At 42.7% G+C, this 21961-nt stretch overlaps 1 protein-coding gene across 1 annotated transcript; it reads right to left on the reverse strand.

The window, feature by feature from the left end:
* Positions 1 to 3253: 3253 nt before the first annotated feature.
* LOC122568436 lies at positions 3254 to 3952 on the reverse strand. Its single transcript, XM_043728136.1, has one exon. It carries the CDS (start codon positions 3950 to 3952, stop codon positions 3254 to 3256), a length of 699 nt encoding a protein of 232 aa, XP_043584071.1.
* Positions 3953 to 21961: the final 18009 nt, after the last annotated feature.

Consider the following 21961-nt stretch of genomic DNA (forward strand, 5'->3'; position numbering starts at 1 on the left):
AGCTCTTTTGTTTCTACGCCTTGTAACCCAAAACAACATTTATATCCAAAGGCATAATAATATGGACCGCTGTTTATTTTGAATTTTTTTTCACTAAATTCTATTCTCTTCGTAACAGCGGTCTCCAGGTCGCGGATATACAAAAGAAAAGGTGTACAGTTTTTCTTGAAGTAATTACTTCAACATGAATAATTGCGAGCAATATCGTGTGTCTATTGAGACATTTATCTTTCGCTAACAAAATATTGACATGTCGTTTCTATACAAAAATTACAATGGCATTATAGCACAGGTCTATTCTTCAAACACGCTACAGATTGATGTGAGACCCAACTCTAACCCCATATTTTTCAACATTAACAATCGGCATGAAACTTATTCTGTGACGTTTCAATTTCAACCATTTCATTTTATTTGTCGTGCAATTTTAATCGACACCTGATTCAATGTAACGAACCAATAAGACGCGAGAAAATGCACCGTGGAAATTCCTCGTAGAAATCGCGGCACGCTATTTGGCAACGTATTTGAGAAGGAAAATTAAAAACAAACAACGCAGGCACGGCTGTGTGTACTTGCACATCAATTTCGAGCTGATTCGGCCGCGCGCTGCGCAATAACTCTCTGGGTAGATACAAATTGCTATCGAACGCGTATCAGTTCGCCGCCCTCGATCATTTGACTAACAATAAACCATCAGGCACGAAGTGTCCGCGATATTTGATCCTTTTCTCGCGGGCTGTTGCAACCAACGCGAAATAAATAACAGCTGTTTTGTTGGCCGCTCACTGCAATATTCCGATCTTATCGCTTATCAAATTATCGAATTTAAACGAAAATATTAAAAAAAAAAAAAAAAAAAAAGAACGAAAAATAAAACGGAACGATGTTCGGTGAAAAAAACAAGATCTCGCGATTTTCCACATTGATTGGACTTTATCAGTATTTAATTTTATACGCGTAACGTATACGTTAAATGTAAAAGAAATTCTTCAAATTATGATTCGCTGATGTGTAATCAGCTGCGCCCCGTTATTGCGCGGATATTGCCTCGACTTTGTTACTTCTTATCTTTTCCTTCGATATATTTACGAACGAGTAACTGTGTTCGAAAGTGCTTTCCTCTTTAACTACTTTATACGTGTATTATGATAATAATAATAATATTATTATTATCTCAAATACCGCATGTGCTAAACGTTAAAAATCCGCTTTGTACCTACAATATCCATAAAGCCCATTTCCAACCTTTGCTATCATGCACAAATCAATTATCCAAAGTATCTACTTCTACCACAATATCGTTATCCACTCACATCAGCATTAACATCCCCAAATTACAATCGAAGGGCTTAATGGGACAGTAATACAAGTGCATCTTTTTCCAAAAATCAAAAGCGTAACTACATAGAACAATACATAGGATCGATATTCGAATAATCACAAGTATGTCACCAATATCAACATTTTATTTTACCCGGCCATATTCTCAATACAAAAATTGTCTCACTTGTAGCGCTTTTCCTCTAAATCTTTCTGTATTATTCGACAGTAATACTCTCGCCGCATATCAACCTATATACATAACCTACATCGCGGTTCTATGAGCTTCATCCTTCTCTCTCGCTCAAAAGGCTGTAGAATGTCGACGAATCGGAAGTGCGCGAGAGTTATCGCGTCTTCGGCGGTCCCAGGATATCCACAGATTCCAGGGATTCTGGTGCGCGCAACGCGTGCCGCGTAGCGAAGCGATTTTCGCATATTACCCGTCGCTTGAAATCCATCGAGTTTCGACGAACCGCAAAAATCCCGGACCCCCCAAGTCGAATCTAACCCCGGTAAATCCATCCCGTGCTCGGATTCCCAACATCGTTCGCTCGTACACGATACTCTGACGCAACCCAGAAACCTTGGCAAACGACAAAAACGATCGTTCGATCTCATCGAGTGTTGCAAACGTAAAAAGATCGCTTTCGATAAAGCCTGGAAACTTCCGAACCTCCCTTGGGATCGATTTCACGGCGAGTCCCTCGAATCTTCGCCTCGAATCGTCGCCTTTCATCCTCTACACAGGGAATTAAAAAAAAAAAGACGAACGATAAAATAACGGGAATGTCGAGATTTATTTTTCAAAATGTGAACAATTTGGTTTTAGAATTAAAGGATACATTCTTAGGACACATTGGTAAATCAAATTCGAGAATCACCTGAATCTTTCTTTCACTCGGATGATTCACGTTTCTCGTTCTGAAGCGAACGAATGAAATTAAACGAAGATCATAGAGAACGCAATAATTAACTTTACGATTCAAACGTTCCATTATCAGTTCCATATTACGGTAGCAAAAACCGTTGTGTATTGTGAAACATTTCAAAAATATTGATTGCTATAACGTATTAATATAAATGCTTTTATAAGAAATTGAAATATCGAGAAATATATGCAAAGCGCGTGATATTCCAAGATATAAAATATATCCAAAACAGAGTACTGAGTATAACATTTAAACTGTACAAAAACGTCTCTACGTATATAGGTTTCGTCTCTCTAGTTATATTCATAAAAATTATATTAAGACGATAACTTCATGACAGAACGATAAGATAACTACGTACAATAAAACGCTACGATAAACATCCACTTTCCCTTTGAGGTGATTATGAGTGTTGTGATAGATACTGAAGGAACACTATAATATGTCCAACAATAGCAACTGATTTATTAACGTATGACAAAATAACAGCAAATGTCGATTGACGAGTAACAAAATAACAGTCGTCGGTTTTGTTTCGCACAGACACGAGAAACGTTACGCGCTTCGCAGCTCGGAACGGAATGAATCTTTTGAGAACAAACGAATTCTTCCCTTAGGTGCCCATCGATATCCCCACTAGCACGCGTTTATTAGATGTGCCGCGGCAGTCGCCGCATGTGCGTTCTTCCGAGAATTTGACGGAAGAAGCATAGGGATATCGATGGCACATTGGGCACGTCGACGTTACGCTTGGGCGACCTAACGCTTTGCATTGCGAAGCCGACGGAAAGTTCCATGGCGGGTGCCGCCACAGTACCCCCTTACCAGTGATAGCGTATATAAAAAAAAAAAAGAAAAATCGTTCGTCGTTATTCCTACCATTCGTGAGAACAATTCCGCATGCGACGACTTTTAATGCCTAACTGAAACCTGCCTGAAACCAATCGGGAAATCGGACTCTTCGCCCTGAACGCGTAACGTATCTGTTCCGGTTGTTGTTAGTTGCGACGTTCTCCTCGTGGGCGCGGTCTGTGCCCTCTCGTGTTTGGACGTTGATAGCGGCGCAGTGCCTCGATTTGGGCCTCTATTCGGGAGAGCCTGTCGTCCGACGATCCTGAGGTGCCACTTCGCCGTTCACCCCCTGTTCTTTCGGTCTCGACAACGGCGGCCTTCTGTCTTCTCAGTAAACGCGTTTCGTAGATCCGGTCGGCTGCCCGCATCAACTTCTCTACGTCGGTATTGTCCACTGCGGCCAGGCCGATGTCGAGGTAGTCCGGAAGTCGCTTCCTCCAGAGCGTGAGGAGGAAATCGTTCGGCAAGGAGGGGCTGGCTAGTCTCCTTAGGTGATGGTAGAATTGGGACGGCTTTCTATCGCCCATCTCTTCGGAAGTCAGCAGCTTGCGTAATCTCGTGCTGGCTGTATCAGCCAGCTCTCGGATGATTTCGTCTTTTAATTTTTCGTACCGTTCAGCCTCTGGTGTCCTCTTCCTCACGTCCTCGATATGCGATAGGTACTGACCGCCGAGGCACCTGGCGAGGGTCAGGAACTTCCGCTTGTCGTCCGTGAGATCCAAGTCTTCGAATTGCATCTCCAACAGCGTGAACCACGCCGTGACCTCCGAGGGCTCCAGCGGGGGCATGTGGATCATTTGGTGGGCACGTTGCGTGCCGTTCACGATCTCGTCGGTATTTGCCATCGCACAGATCACTATCTCAGTATCACTATCACGGTCACCTCTTTAACTTCAAATCACGCCGGGGTCACCAGTTTGAGGTGATTATGAGTGTTGTGATAAATACTGAAGGAACGCTAAAATATGTTCAACAATAACAATTAATTTATTAACGGATAACAAAATAACAATCAACAGCAAATGTCGATTGACGAGTAACAAAATAACAGTCGTTGGTTTCGTTTCGTACAGACACGAGAGACGTTACGCGCTTCGCAGCTCGGAACGGAATGAATCTTTTGAAAACAAACGAACCTTCCCTTAAGTGCCCATCGATGTCCCCACTAGCACGCGTTTACTAGATGTGCCGCAGCAGTTGCCGCATGTGTGTTCTTCCGAGAATTTGACGGAAGAAGCATAGGAATATCGATGGCACACTGGGCACGTCGATGTTACCCTTTGGTGGCCTAACGGTTTGTATTGCGAAGCCGACGGAAAGTTCCGTGGCGGGTGCCGCCACACCTTTAACACCCTGTGTCTCTCTCCATTCTCTTTGTCTGCTGATCTTCTCTTTGTTTGCGCTAGGTTACACCACGATTTCAAAGTTCACTGAATTTCACGGCGAATTGAAATATTCATATACGGGGGCGGAAGCTCGCGAACCACCATCGCGTCAAAGATTCGAAGGGCACACCATGTGCCACCCTCTAATATGGTCGACCACGCACAGACACGTGTGCGCAACACGGATAAAGACATGCATATGCAGCCTCTTGATATACACATATACTGGGCTATACGTCGGCTGGATTTGCATGTTATTTCGAAATCCGGGAATACGGGACACGGCAGCGATTTCCATGGGTCCCGTGTGGTCCTCACGAGGACTCACAGCTTGCGCGGATACCGAACCCGCAGAATTCCCTGCCTCGGGAGACTGTTAACAAGAACGGGACCGAATGTGGAGATACCGAGCTTTTGGGCGCTTCGAGAAATTGAGGTCTTTGCGAGATGCTTGGAAGGCGTTGGATGACGTCGTAAATAATTCGACGGTTACTTAACGCTTTATTAGCGAAAGTCGCGTATGCCTGGAATATATTATGCAACGAGCTTTGTGCAATTGATATGGCAGTTTGTACATGTATTAGCGAGGTTATAACGTCGTTTTCTTCGATCAGTTAATGTTTGGAAAATATCTTACGCGGTGTTAATGGGTTTATTTTTAGAAAGTAAATAGAAGTTTGTTGGAAGTTAGGTATTCGAATACGTAATTTCCGTCCGCCTCTTATTTTCTTTACTTTAATTTGTTCCTTGATATGCGGTTGATGTAACGATAAGAAGATTAGCACGATGGAGCAATAAATAAATTAAGCTTGTATATTCTTCTACTAGGAATAACCGAATGAAATTCCTATAAATTCAGCCGTAAGATCTTTTTATTTGAAGATCAACGTTTCATCGATTGCATGGTTATTAACGTCAAAGGCACAAGACTTTCGCATTGTCTTCAAGATTGTCTTCGTGGCGTATCGAATTGACATAAAGCACGGTTGAAGGTAAAACGTGAACAGAGTATTCTTTCGTTATGTAATACTTATGTGAATACTTAACTGAATTATGTAATACTCTCGATCTATGACCAATACACCCAATTTCTTATAACGATAATTCCTAATTCTAGAGATTTTTTAATTATCATTATCGTACTCTAACATTTCCCTCTAAACCGATTTGATATATTATCAAAGAATCGACGAGATTTGAAATGAACAGTTCGAGCCGAGACAGAATGCAGGTAGGACATTGCGCAAGCGAGGTCATGCGAATAACGAGCCTTATGATCAAACGATCGGATAAGGGGCGAGCGAGAATTCAAGGCGGGCATTTTAATCATCGATGTAAACGATGTAACGCCTGCGAATTACACGTTTCGCTTGGCCGACCAGGGAAACGCGTTTCGCGCTCGAAATTGCGGACACGCTAGTACGAAAATGAATTCACCCGCGTTACGTAACGATCAACGATGGAGAATACCTTGTACTTTCACGCGCGCGCTTGTCATTATCGTTCCCGCAAATATTAACCTCTTTACTCTCCGCCCCCATTCTCTCTGTCTGTCTCTCTCTCTCTCTCTTACACACACGCGCGCGCTCGCTCATTTACTGCTTCTTTCTTCCACCGACTCGATAACGTTTACCAAACGTATTATAGTCTTAAGTAGCGAGATTAGAGGCGAATGCTCAGTGACTCTCATTCGAAAAAGCGTCGTAAAAAAAAAGAGAAATAAAGAAAGAAATAACAGGAAAGATCGCGTCAGTTTATGACCTGGCTACACGGAATTTCGCCTGTCGCGATTCTAATAAACAGACTTGATTGCGTGTTGCTGTCATATAGGGTGTAGCGATCGAAATCGCAACGATAGCGAATAAGGTGATTTTTTATGAAAAAAAAAAAAAAAAATTGGACATTTGCCAAGGTTACTTTACACGGTACTTCGTTTTGGAAAACGGGTTTGCCAAATTGATTCGATGATTTATAGAATTCACGCATATTTGACTATCAACCAAGTTTCGAGGTGTTCTTATTCGATTTACGATTTGCAAACATCCACGGTATTAATGGCGAGGTTTACACAGTGGATGTTAAAACGCTTTATTCGTTGACTCCACTACGACCGGTTGAATGCGCAGTCCGTGAGAATGTTAATCCTGGTGAGCGCAAAATTTTGATATTCGAAAAATTGCAATCTCTCTAGTTCAGTTCTATAGACGGAAAACGAAAAGTCTTTGTGCAACTGAAACGCATAAAGATAACAACAGTAACTGCAACTATTATCATTCGAACAAACTTCAGTAAAAGTAAAAGTAGTTTTATTCAAAATTACTTTATAATTTACGTAATTTTTGTTTGCAAAATGCAATGAAACTATACAAGAAATATAAAAAGATAGTCGAAACAAACGACTAGAAGATACACACAGAACTGAAATGTAAACGAGAAGAATACGCTTTAACACTAAGCTTAAATATCTTAAATATTTACGATTGAATAATAATACACACGAATGATATGCAAATAGCCATAATACAAATAACTACGAATGCAACCAATTTTTCTAACAATATTCTCAATCAACTACATGTAATTATTCCCTCGAAAATCCAATATTTATGTCTAACTAAATTTCTTTCCCTCTTTTCCCCGTACCTCCATATAGAAAATAATCCACGAAAATGTCCACAGCGGACAATTTCGGTACACTCACGCTAATTTAAACGCCGCGACAAGGCGTTCTCTATGTAGCGTGTATGTAGAACGCAAAACCACCGTCCTTTCTTCGTTTATAACTTAGAACGCAAAGCGTGCGCGTTCCGGTAGATTTGAATTAATGCGCGCGGCGAACGCGAGGCTCGCTAGTCGTGATACGGCGATGAAAAGATTTTCCGTGACCCGTAATGCATTGGCCGCAAACACGGACCAAGACCATAACGGTACAGCGATAATGAGTCATTAATGTGCGAGATACTTGCACGCAGCCGGAGGGAGCTCCGTCCCGTGGAACGCAAGCGCGCGGATTGATTATCTCGCGCTGTTACAGTCACCTGCAGGCGTACACCATGTTTATAACTGCTACGTGACTGGCATACGTGTAAGCATTACGCCAACGGTAATTAGGGACGGCGGAGTGAAGAATTATCCGAGGCAAATATTTATGTCGTCAGCGAAATTCACGGGATCGCGTTTCTTCGACTATCGAGACCCGTGATTCGTTCGCTAGATAGCGAAGAGGCAAAGAGGAAATAAGCGTTTGCGTTGAGCATCGTGCTTACTTTTATAAGTGGAACTTTTTATAAATGCTTATCGCGGTTTATGGAAGTATTTAAACAATTTACTATAGAAAACGTTCGTGTAGGTATTATGTGTGTTGTATATAAAATATTTCTAAATTTTATCGGTAGTGTAACTATCACGACTATTGGCATAATATATTGGCAAACTTGAGATCCAAAAATGTAGTATATGTAGAAGTTACGAGATATTTATTATTAAATAGCCATTTTAAATATATAGTAAATGTGAAAAACAGACGCACTGAATATTTAGAGTTATTAATATAATCGATAATCGATTATTTATATATATTTTTGTCGTCCCTGCACTGAATATCTTGCAACTTCTGTATACATTTTCAGACTAGATTCGAAATTTATCAATATACTCATGATAACAGGACATCGTTACAGTGGTAATGAAATTTCAAAATGCTTCTTACAACGCACGTATAATATATGGATAAAAATTTTTTACAACTGTACAAATACTTTCGTGATCCACTGCATGCCAACACAATGCAGAGCTAAGAACTTGAGAAACTTGTGTTTGAGTTGTGTCACTTCTGAAATACACGTGCGATATCTAGACGTATGCGACTGACGCTTCTTATAGGAAATCCCATCTTTACACATCCGCGGTGGATGGTGCAAACGCGATTTTCATTTGCTCGTGCGGCGATAACGAGGCAACGTGTCGCATAAATTTCAGAGGCTTACCTCGCAACACGCTCGTTTTCGTTTTTCCCGTTCATACACGTTGCACACATGCCCCTTTCTTTTTGACGTATTTTATCGACCGTGAACAGACTTCTCGCCGGTAGATCGGAGCCGGTAAACGAATGCAGGGAACGATGCCAGGTACCGAGGTAAAGAGGCTCGAAGTGGTTTTTGTTCGATCACGAGATCGTTAGCCCCGGCGCGAGAGAACGCGCGTTAGTTTCTGAATTGTTAGGCAAAATGGAAATATCTGCGGAATGAGCTTACCGATTGTACGCTGCGTGTTGTTACGTGTGTGTAATTGCGAGTTTCTGGGATAGCCGCGTAGGTGGACATGCGAAGAGACTGTGAAAACATAAAGCCAAAGAGGTATAAAACATGTATGGTCGTTGAGTATGTTCGAGTGCGAGAGAAATGAGGAGGTATTTAAGTGATCAACAAGATTACACGTGGTTGAAACTGAATTACAGCATGTTGCGATATGTATCGTGTGAAATGTTGTAAAGTAAGAATTTTTAACTTGTATAATCTTAAGGAATATGTAAGTAGAAAAGAAGTTTGTTCTTGCTATAGTCATTCGTTATAGTCTTTTATTGCAGTGTGTGTATTGGAAGGAAGAAAGAAGATACCAAACACTAATTATGTAACTGTAATAGGAATGAGTGGGTCTGTATTAAAAACAAACTTCCTTTTTTTTTATATGCATTCTTCAAGATCATAAATATATGTTGAAATATATCAACGATATAATCTCATTCGGAATTCTTTCGACACCAAATTATACAGAAAAATAGACTTTTTCGAACAAATAAATTTGTTTAACTTTCAAACGATATTTTATATTGTATAACTTTAGAATCCTTCAATTAATTCTCAGAGTTACAAAATTTCTATATCAACTCGGTGTGTAACATCCAATTAAAAACATGAAATATTCAGTGCCCTCTATTAACAATGCCTACTCGATTAAAAATACAATTCCAAGCATCTCCTTGGAACATCAGACTCTCAATAAAAACCAAAATTACTGCACATTTAATTCTTTATTTATTCGGCTGAACCATAAATATTTAGCAATTGGGGCACGTTTTCATAACGTCGAATTCGTTTCTCCTAAATAGAATATCGATTGTTTTTCATACGTTAAAGCGTTCTTAACAACGAAAAGCATTTCCATTAATGGAAATGGATGCCGTTCAAGAAGCGAATCGCGCTCGGTCGTGCGAGTAGATAGGCGCAAACTCGCGCCACAATTTCCAACGGCGCGAGATTACAAAGCGACCACGTCCGTGACGAGCGAAATTAAAATTTGAATTCCTGAGCCGGTGGGAGGCGGCGGACGGTTTAACGCGAGAACGCGTCGACGACCACGTTTCCGGTATAGTGCAGCGTGCTTCCTCTCAGCGAGACGCCGCGTTGCCCGCGCGATTTTAATTAACCAAATTCTCCACCGCGTTTTTGTTCGCGTCCTAGTAACTGCGACTGCAGGCAATAAACATATAAAAGTCGGCTAACATCGCGACAAGCAGCTCGACAGTGCGCGTCGTCTCGAATTTATGCGCACGCAAATCGTAATTCGCGCGGACTGACCTAACCGCACGGTGGTTTCCGCGCGAAATTCGAAAATACGATGTATTTCTACCGATATGACTCGTATATTTTTTTAGAATAAAATTATGAAACAAATCTCGCAGGATAATATTTTTGTTTAATTATGTATTTACATTTTGTAACGTAGTTTCTAATTACGCAGCTTTTTATTCGTAGAATTTCGTGTACGCGCAGTATGTTTGGTTTGCTCGTAGACACTATTATAGAAGTAAGTATATAGATAATAAAATTGGTCCTAGAAAAGCTATTTCGTGTAAAATAGGAAATGCGTAATGTGAGTAACTTGTATGTACTTTGCAACTCCTAGATAAAACTGTGTACAATAAACATTAAACGTCTACAATTTAGTTCTATTATGTCCTATTTAGAGATACAAGTTTTCATAGGAATACCTTACATGTACTTACAATTATGTGCCAATGTGCTAGTTTCTTCAGATAGATCGTACTCTATATTATGCAAGCGAGTAAAAATATGAAACAACGTTTCTTATCAGAAGTTTATAAATTAATACATATATAGTTGCATACATTATTTTATAGATACGATATAAAGAAATTTAAAATGCTACTTTGCATAACAAAAAGAATTATCTAAAAGCTGGCATTCTATATACAAATTAACCGCAAAAGTAGAACGCGTTTGTCTTTGTTAGCGAAGAAATCGTCCGGAATGCAGTCCAATCGCATTGCGGAAGTTTCACCGTTCCATTCGAATCACCGTATTAAACATCGGCAAAAACATTATCTGGCTGCATTGCGAGGTTCTTCCTATTACGAGTCCTTCAGCTAAGATAACCGGTCTTTTTATCAATTCGCAAGGAAAGAAATCGTAACGACGAATAAGAGGCTAGCGGCGAGAACTAAATTAAGATCCCTCGGATTCGACGAATCGAGGTTTACAATCTCGAGTACGTGGTTACAGAATTTTTTATAGGTATACAGGCTCGTTACAAGCGCGCTGGTAATTCGACGACTGAACCGTCTCGGCGCAACAAACTTAAACTGCGTCTAATAGAGAGCCGCCATTACGAACGAATTGCGAGTCCGTCGTTACGGTTAAGAGTGCAAGAGAGCAGTTTCGGTGGCCGAGGGGCGATAATTCGCAAATAGCCCGGTCACAATGAAACGTGCCCGTCCATCCATGAACCAAACCACTCGTACGCCACTCTAGAATCGAGTACGATCAATTCGAAGACGAACTCGATCGTTTCGACCGGTGACCCGAACCGATCGTGCGCAACATTTTCTCCGGCGTATGTTTTGTAAGTCGTTCAAAACGTTGTCTTACTATCCTTCTTATTGTAGGAAGTTGTTCGGGTAAAGGTATGTAATTATTTACATCTGCAATGCTTCGATAAACGAAGAATACCGTTTCTCGTTCTTGATCGAGGAAATATCGTCAGATAAATACACCTAATTTACTTTTGTAGGGACGAAATCCATTATGCGTTTGTAATCGTATATTAAAATAGAACTTGGTTTATAGTCGACTCTAATTTCGTTCTAGTTTCAACAAACGAAAAGGCTGCTGATGTTTCAAGAAAAACATCGACGTAAACGTCAAGCCAGAAACCATGCGTATTAACAATACTGCAATTTGAGAGAAACTCTTTAACGATAAAAGAACACGTTGGATCAAAAATAATTCAAAGATATTGCGTTTGCCAAATAGCTTCATACCTTGAACGTAGCCCGGTACATAATACATACAAGCGAAGGGAATAAATTCCTTTTCTACACCACGAATTTCCCAGCCATGAAATGCAATTAACATACCGAAGAATCAGACACCATTAACGAACCTCGGCTAACCGATTAAAACGATCCGTTACTCGAACTCTTATTGTGGGACCGACCGGTATAGAGCCAGAGCCTCGAAACGGCATGAAAAGTGCGCTCCACTAGGCAAACAACTTCTCCGCGAGACGTCGATTCCTCGAACTTTCTACGTTCAGTTTGCCGCTTGAAAATAATTACCGGGCAATTACGTTCATGGCTCGCGCCGGACTGTTCACAACCGGCCCCTTCTGGTTGACCTTTGTTGCGCGCATTAAATGGCAACTACTCGCCGGGATGACATACAGGATCGTTCAGAATAAAGACACCTGCCCTCGATCCCGTTTAAAACGCGACGAGGGCCGGGCATAAAAGCATGGGGAACTCGTATATACACGTCGTCATTGTTATGGGGCGCGTAACCGTGCACACAGGCCTCGAGGAGGCAGGAATTATTTTCACAAGTTCCGGGCAGAGCTCTTTGTGATCCCCTCGGCGCGCTCACCCGGGCAGGTGCTCGATCGGTCGTGGATGAATTCTCTTTACGGCCTGCCAACCTTCCATTACAGAAAAACGTCTCCATTCAAGAGGCACGTTTAATCCAGACGCCGGTTTTTATCGCGGCTGGAAGCGGCGGATCATTTGTTTTTGCGCGGCCCACTCGCTCGTCCACGACGCGCACGTTCCCTCTTGCTCTCGTTCCCTCTTGCTGCTTGTACCGCGTGTACCACGTGTGGCCACGCAGCCAAAGTCGTACGTGTGCACACGTGATCTGGAAAAGTGACGATGAATAACTCTTTCCATTTTCTTCAATTTTTTTGTAGGCAATCCATTAATTGCTGGGAATTCGAAGGTCTGATGGATGAAACCAGAGGCGAAGTCAAATATCTCGCAGGAATTATAACGATTCTGCCTATAGTTTGTCGGATAAATTAACAAATACTCCCTTGCGCAGTAATTTACCAGCTCATAATTTTTGTAAATTGACAAGCAACGCAGATTGTAAGCTTCTTTACAGCTTTATACTTTTCTGTCATGTAGGGTACATTTAAATTAGCCTGAAAATTTTCGTTTATTTTAATACCAATCTTATTACTGTTGCAACACCTACAATTTCATTAGTAATATTTGTTTAGTCGGGCAAGAGATTATGAAATAAAGATCTGTCACTCCATTTGGACTCGAAACGTGGTTACGCTTCTTTGATCGATCGACACGGAACTTCTCGAAGAAAAAAAGATCTATACGACTTAATCTTTCACCTGGAATTACGAACGTACGATGACTTTCGACCCGCCTCTAAGCGAACAGAGAGCTGCATTTGGAAGTGAAAGAGGTCGACACGATCGGCGAGATCCGTTAATCGGAGCGATTAAACCACATTAGACGAGAGAAACACACATAACTCGTGTCTATTAAACATTTTTACCTCGCCTAGTCGAGCGAAATCGTTCGTTCCGCTCGGTCGATACAACGGCCCATTAACATTCCCCGCTAATGGCATAGCCAGTGCGAGGCCGGCGATAATAAAATTATCTTAATCTCCGAAGTTCTCGGCAGCTACCAGTATTTCTGTGAAACGATCTCCGTGAAAACGGAGTCCCGCCGCATTTGCCGTCCATTACGCCGCTAATTTGTTTCGTTTAGGAAACTGATCTTCCAGTAATTCCCAGTCCCTCGCTGTTTCGTAATTGTGAAACTGATATACAGCAGTTTGCTGAAAAGCAGGCCGATTTGCATACGCGCGTATATGCCGTGTGTGCGTGTACCTGCATGCTCGTGTTGCATGAATTGGAGCGTAACCTTGTTTAGCGCGTTTCACGACGGCTGGGTCAACGGTGACCAAAGATGTTTATCGGATAAACGATTTTCATTGCGCTCACGAGGGTGTTCTTTAGTTTAATCCTGTCGCGAGACAGAGACGATGGTAAGAAATAAGGAAAGCGCGTGAAATTTGGTGTAATTTTAGTCTCTTTTTAATAAACTATTTTGTCCTGCAAATTAGAATGTGCAAATTAGAATGTGCATTTTTCAAAGTATACTACAATATTTGAAGTCTTTCGTCTTTTTATTTTTTAAATAAAGTTATATTATACGGACTATTATGAAATAATAAAAAGATATTTTTAATTGAGTGGAGGAAACCTTGCAGGAGATGGAGCATGAAATTCTACCATTTTGATACTAGAAGTAATTGAAATTCAATAATGCGTAGAAATACATAGTATATATAGAGAAATGAATAAAACCATAATTTCAAAAACATTTTTACGATATTTCTTCTTGAAATTTTCATGTAATTGATACGGAAACTGAAACATACGGTGAAAGCGAAGAGCGCTATGTATTTTAAACGTATGTTAAAAAAATTGTTTTTAGAAGCGCGGTATGTTTTAGCACAAGCACACGTAATGAACTGAACAAACAAAGCACGAACAGTTTTTTATTTCTGTGTTCACAAGAACAAGCATCCTGGAAACGGGAAGTGTTTTCAAGTGTTCACACTTTCGTATACCAGGAATAGGCGACCTGTCAGACCCGTATCGTTTACACATAAACTCCACTTCACAGAGTGAAACCATGGCAGGGATCTAAACATTCCGAGATTTAAACACCTACACCACCCACGCGACAAGCGTGTGTAACCGACAACAAATGTTTCGAATTATCTCGTAACGTATCTCCCCCACCATCGCACACAAACGCAAACAAAAAGAAACGATATCCCACGGATTTCGTAGGAAGAGAACGACCTTAAAGCTTTTCCATCTCATATATTCTCCAGTTTTTAATAACCAGAAAATCAAACAAGGATCTGTTAACACTCCGTCGAATGGAAAGGCAGAAGAAAAAAAAAAGGAGAAAGATAAAATAGAGGAAAATAAACTGAAACTCCAATTACTCCATCAACGCGAGAAGATTAAGCGTTACCGATCCATCAGCGAGCTGGTACGTCGTGTAACTTCAAGCCCCGTTTTCTTCCCCTATTTTCGACTATCCAGGATTTCGCAGCAGCCGAGCACACCGCGATACGCTTATAAAGCATATTCGGAGCGACGCGGGGCGCGCGCGCGGGCTCGAGCTTAATACAAATCTAACCGAGCGTAGCGTCGGCTGAGCCAACATAATCAAACTTCTTAGGTTGGCAACTGTCGCGATTTATCTTCTTTTCCAGCAGTTCCTCTCTGCTCTTGGCTCTCCAGTTTCCGCCGTGTTTCCCCTCCCCATCGTCATCCCTGTTCCATCGTCTCGCGCTCCGTTGATCCAACTCTCTCTCTCTCTCTCTCTCTTTTCCTCTCCCGCTCCCCTTATTCACCGGGAATAAAAAACAGCGGCTAAGCAGAACGGTGCCCGAGGTGGAACGGTCGGATAATAAATCGCTCGACGATGTGGAGGCAGGCGATGCCGACAGATGGAGGGGGCGGAAGAGAGATAGGTAGAAAACAGAAGAAAAGAACGTTAAAGCGTGACAAAGAGAAAGGACCTGGCTAGTCTGGGGCGAGGTTGAAAAAGGGAAGAAGGGAAAACGGTAAAGGGAGAGAGATAAAGAAAGAAGAACGTACCTATGTATACGGGTGCCACCGAGGGAAGCAGACAGTGAAAAAAGGATGCCCGAGCAAGGTGAAAGAGAACAGTCGGTCGACGAGCAACAAAGAGCAGCGACACAGGAGTAAGTCAGAACGGGAAAAAAAGATGGAAAGAAGGAAGAAAAATCATGCACGAGAGAAGGTAGGATGGAGTGCAGGGGAAAAAAAAGATGTAAGGTCCGAAGTACCTGTATCCTGTTTGTTACAAGGCTCCCAGAGGCACGAAGCGAAGGGGACTCCCCTGGCGAAGGAAAGAGCAACGGAGGTAGGTTTAGGCAGCTTTCACACTAAAGCCCGAATTTACGACAAAGGAGGCCCATTAACCCCGTGGCATCTCGCCTCGAAATTGACTTTGCTCCCTACCTGAGGTCCGCGACGACGCGTGTTCCCATCCCCTCCGCCGGAGAGAGATAAACGTAGGTACGATGGAAAAGGATGAGAGACAACGGCGAAGATGGGACTAGGAGGGTGAGGGAAGAAAAGGGTCCCGGAGAGTCGCCGACAAGCACGATGTAGCGTAAAACGAGACGATTAGCGACGTCCAACGAAAGCGACTGGAATCTTCGATTTCGAAAAAGAAAAGAAAAGGGACGTTGGACGCGTGTGCAAAACGCGTGCAACCGTGCGCTTCTTCTTCGAACGTGTCAACCTATCGTCGCGTAATTTATTCGCGAGAGAGGTTTATCGTGACCGTGGCCGAACAAGCCGCGCATAATACGTATCTCGATCTTTGGTGTACATATCGAGGTGAGGTGTATTACTACGCGCCGATCTTTGGTGTACATATCGAGGCGAGGTGTATTACTACGCGCACGCGTGGGCTACACGCAGCGATGTACGACGAACGAGGAGTGTTTCTAATTGCCCCCGTGCGGCTGCTCGCCAAGAAGACATAGGTATAGAGTCGTTCCGATTACACTAACAGCTCTTTAACCCACGACGGGCTCCAACCGTCGTACAAATTCTGTACTCGTCGGCTTATCGTATTTCATTATTGGCGTTTCTATATTATCGTGGTTATCTGGCGAACGCGCGTCTACGAGTCACGCCGCGCGTAAATACATGGCTCGATAAACGGATCGACACGCTCGCCGCGCCACTATCTGTTCGCGCTGTCCTTACCGTTCCTTACACATGCAGATATGGTGCGCGACCGCTCGTTCGGAAACGCGAAAAAGGAACCGGGGAGCCGGTCGTTCGATGCATTCCCTTTCGCCAATCGCATGAAATCCCGCACCCCAAGGAACGTCTTCTATCTCTGCGGCGGTACACGATGTGTACCGACGATAAACGCGACATCAGGATAACAAAACGAATTCGACGATCGACTGGCGAGCGAAGAGATAGCCGGGGGTCTCATGCACCGGAAATGACGGACGACTTCAGATCAACCTGCCGTGATGAAGACGTCTGAAACTCGCACCTCGCGACACGAGTTCCCATTTTTCTCCCTTTCTATTTTTTCTTTCTTTATGCTCGTCATGGTTTTTCTTGCTTCGGGTGAGTTTTCTGTGTGTACTATTTTTGCAATTATTAAGATATGTTGTTAAGATTACACCGATGATATCTAATCATGCGATGCTGCTGTTCTACCAGTTGTTCAATTTGTGAATCGCATCCCTCGTTAATCGGAAACTTCTTTTATACTCTAGATGAAAGATCGATACGAACGAATTAGCTGCATCTAAAACTTTCAAATTTGTACCTGACAATGTTTTCTCAATAAATACCTAATTTATTAACAATAACGCAACATTGATGTGATAAATAAGTAGAAACTGGTGATTGCCAGTTTAACAAGATAATTTGTCTTTCCTTGACGATAAATTAACGATCAAGCGAGAAAATTTAGTATCTAGTACTTCGATTCTAAAAATGAAATCCATTTAACGTTGATTACTTGTAACAATCATTATTAAAAAGAACACATGAATGTTCCATGATTTCATACCTTTTTGCAACCCTTTTATACATATAATGGCGGTTGCCCAATACACGTATAACGAATAGAAACAGCTTTATCACGTTCGTTTCCATGCATAAAATTAAAGTTGATGCAGCATCGATTTCACCACATAATATAAAAGATCTATATCGTCTTGTTCATGGACGTACGAATCAGAAGCAGGGTTAACGAGTTATTCTTGTTTTTACATTCCTGCCAGGATATCTTAAGATATTACATTTTTATTCGCTGACCGCATGAAAAAAGAGCGGTGCTCGAAATTTGTTCTACCGTCGAGCCAGAGCGAGAAAGCAACAGTCTTAATTTAGGTGGTTTAAGTAAATTGGCGGATCCCGATATTGCGCTACGCCTCCGAGGGAAATGTCAATTATCGTCCAATTGAAAACGAACGAAACACGATATCGTGCTATTGCCATTTTCTCCGAGCCCTATACTTTCCCGGATAAATTACGAGGTTTTGGCCAGATTGGCCTTGCGGTTGGATTTCATCGTGAAATAAAAAGGGTCGCCCAGATCGTTTCTACGTGATTCCCTCCTCCATGCGGCCCCAACCCCTTTCCTTCCCTCTAGTGGTGCACTCTGTATTTTCCTTTATTCGTTTCGTCGGAGGTTTCGTCGCGTCGATGTATCGATTCGTGTTTTCAAGCGAGTCAGCCATTCTGCGGGGACACGCGAACGCATTATTTTCAATCTTTTCCCTGCTTCTTTCTCGTATTAATCATCGCCCGTTCGATTTCTACGGACGCCAGGCAAATCGATGTCTTCCTCTCCCGGTGAACAAAATTGAAGGTAGAAAGGAGAGCGGAGAGTTGATAAAAACGAGGAGTAAGAGGAAACGTCGAGACCGATGAAAAGAAAGGGAACAGTGTGTGTCTGATTTTTCCGCAAGAATACCAAGTCAGCCAACAGAGGCATCGGAGATAAAAAAAAGTCCGGACAAGAGCGTACATTGAAAACGGGCGGCGCACCACGGCCCTTGAAATTGGCGATTTATATGATTCGCGAGAAAAACAAAGGAGGCACTTTTTCGCGATACGAACGGAGACTCGCCGGAATGGGAAGAGGGACAGGCAGCTATTCCGGAGCTATAATCGGAACGAACCAGTGGGATTACGGATAAAAGACGCCACTGTCAGCAATAAAGAAGCAGCTGTATAATCCCGTGCGGACCGAAGGTATAATGTACTTACAATTAGGTATCCCGTCCCGTTATATTTGCTCCGGGTCTCTTCATCGCCCCGCCACGACCCATCCTCCCCGTCGCTGAACAAATTTCTTTTCCCCTTCCTTCTGGCCAGGGCTCGCCCGGCACTGTATATATCCCTCCGCCTTTTATACCTTTTATGCCTTAATCAGCAGCGGAGCCGGGGTTGAAGGGTCCTCCCCGACGCAATGGCCTGCCCACGAGGAACTTCCATCGTTCCCTTATATACATACGACAAAGGAAGAGGACGCGAGCGGAAAGTAGAAGAGAGTCAGAAAAGAAGGAGTCTCGAAGGAAGAAGAGCATTGGCGGTGGAACTCTCTTCTCGGGTAAAGATAGGGGAAGGGTATCGTCGGTAAGAACTTTCTTGCCTCTCGTTAGGAAGCATCCACTGACAGTGGAGACGGCCTAGGAGATGGCGGAAAGACGAGCGCCATGAACGAAAAAAGACAGCCAGATAGAGAAGAGAGGGAGAAAAAATTCCTCGTCCTCTTCTTCTTCTTCTTTGCCACTCTTCCTGGCTCTCACCGCCGGTGCAGAGAGAGTCTACGTGGCAAGGGGGTTCGAATGAGGCGCGTCTGGGAAATCTGTTATTTTCTTCCCTCTTTACCACCGCCAACCCCTCTGACTCTCCAAACACGCTGCTTCTCTTCCATCTATATGAGGGTGCCATCCCGAGCCACAGGGGGTGAACGAACGAGGGGCGAAAGCCCTTTCGATTTAGGAACTCATTGAGAAGTCTGCCGCTGCTGCTGCTGCCGCTGTTGCCACCCCGAAACGTCAACGTAACTTCCCCTCTGCGCCCCTCGTTTCCCATTTAACCGGCTTGTTCCGCGCGTCCTTTTATAAGCGCTCATAGGCACTCCTGTTCTCTCCCTCTGTCTCTCTCTTTTTCTCTCTTCTGTCCCCGACACCGTTTTCCTTCTCTGGTAATAACGACGATCACGAGGACTTCGCGCTGACGCATTGGTCCACCGGCGGACGCCACCGGTTTAAACCGTTTTTCGACGCTTCGTTAACGCGATTCCGTCGGGAAAAGGCGCACCGACCGGAAGCAACATCATTCAATGTGACGACTTCGTTCACCCCAACATCAGGCTGGACAAACGTTCGAGTAAGTGGGGGCGATCGATGACAGCGTGACTAAAAACCATGCTCGTCCGATCAAGCGCTTGTTGCACGTGCAGCCGCCCAATTGAAACGTGATGTGTACGGGCTAAAGTGGAAATCGTGGCGCGCGGGATCCGATGCAGGAAATGCATTATTAAACGTGATTTATACCGGAGAAGTATCTGTATTATCTTTGAGAAATTTGGATAATTTAGTCGAAAATAGTGATCACGGTTGTTTAGTCGTAATTATCGATACTATACGTCATTCGTAATGCATACTTATCACTTGCAAATCTTTCATCATAAATAACGATCAAATAATCTTCTCCGCATTCGCGGAACACTAACAGGATTCACAAAACATCAGACATCCGGAAACAAGACCTCCACGATCCTACAGACATTTTTCCACGCAATACGGTAGGAACGATTATAAAACAATCATACGACCGAATAAAAAAAGAAAATGCCGGTTAATCGAAATTTTTTGAAGATCCCGCACTTTCCATCAAGTACGGCTGTTCCCGACGCCTGTTGACAGGGCCGCGGCAGAAAAGCAATTGGTCGACCGATCTATTTAACATCGTGGCCAATTATCCTTCCAGCCAAGCGGATCAGGTCGATCTCTCGAGATCGCTGTGTAAATACGATCCCGAACGAGGCCGTATAAAAAGCGGACCACGAGCGATGCGCATCTGGCCCCTACGATATACCAACACATCAGCGTCGCCTCTATCTGAAAGGATGGATTACGATCGCGTGATTGCTGGTGCGCCGAGTGGCGCCCATATAATTACCCCCTTTTCTATGCTCCATCGGGCTGGCCCCTGGTACCCAATGCCCGGCCCTATTCAGCCAGGGTGTTCCAATAAAGAAAACAATGGGGGCTTTCCTTGTGGGACACGGGCAGGGAGAGGGATCGGTTCATATTCTTCTCGGTGCCGATTCACCGTGTCTACAATGCGCTCACCGCAGGTCACGCTCCGTTCGGTTCCTCTCTACTCTCTGTGCACGCTCGACGGCATAATAAATCATTTCGCGGAACCGCTCAACCGGAAACGAATTTTGTACGCTCCGTTCGTGCCTGTCATCGACGGCAACGATCGCTGGAGACGTCGATCGTCGATGACCACGTTCGATCGCGTGGTTCGCGCTGTGATTAAAATCAAATTTAGTCAACGTCCCGACGCTACGATTTACGCAATTTATAAATATATAAATTTTCAAGCAGATCGAACGACTCTTCTTTTTTTTTTGATAGATCGATCTGATCGTATCAGTATTGTAAATTGTACTAATGTCGAGACTTTTAATTTGAATATTTCAAGATCTGCGTAAGTTATTCGTCTAAATTTATTATAAAAGTGAAGCATTATTTGAATCGTGAAGAACTCAGCTCGACTGTGAATTGAAAAGCAAGAAAAAGTTATGACATCGTAAATATTATCTTCTACGTTTACTTTAGCATGTGCTACTGTTTGTATCATCTTCGCGCAATCAATAAACTTATGTAAGTAAGACATTTGTTTCTTGAGAATTGGGCATTAATCGTGTACTTATGTAATGAAGTCGAGTGGTTGACAGAAAAAAATAGTCGATCAGTTTGGCTTCTAAATGATCATTTTTAAATGTAGACTCAAGATTGCAAATTAACGTATGTTATGTATGTAGTTGATAATTAAAATAGTTTACGCAATTTAATATCTTATCACTCAGAAATTACTCATAAAAAACTGAAATGTCATCATTTAATTTCCCACAAATGGTGATAATAGTAAAACGGCAGCAGTAACATATTTTTTACTGTTTTGCAAAAAATAACATACCAAGAATTGCTATTCGAAATAGTCTTTTATAAGCGCGCACTCGTATATTAATATGTATATATTTCTCGACATTCCTTTACTTTCGGATGACTGTGTAAAATTTAATTTTTAAAACTGATTCGTGCCAAATGTTGACTTAGGACCGACTGAGTGTTTAAGCAGCAATTAACGGCGAACGATACTTTGTTCGACGATTAGTAAAATGCTATAATGTACGATTCGAGTGCATTGTCACGACATCAATATCTATTGGAAAGTTAATAATAATCGTGATTCCAAGATCGGTAGTCGAATGACGTCTGAAATGCAGGCATCTCATAATACAATGCTAATTAGGAAATATGGGTCCCTGTATACCGAAACGTTTATGTAATCTGCAAGTTTACTTCACGCGGGAAA

Source organism: Bombus pyrosoma, linkage group LG6 (genome assembly GCF_014825855.1).
Source record: "Bombus pyrosoma isolate SC7728 linkage group LG6, ASM1482585v1, whole genome shotgun sequence".
In the NCBI taxonomy this organism is placed as follows: domain Eukaryota; kingdom Metazoa; phylum Arthropoda; class Insecta; order Hymenoptera; family Apidae; genus Bombus; species Bombus pyrosoma.

Excerpts from the sequence above, each read along its gene's own strand:
- LOC122568436 (XM_043728136.1), bottom strand. The coding sequence starts at position 3,952 with ATGGCAAATACCGACGAGATCGTGAACGGCACGCAACGTGCCCACCAA.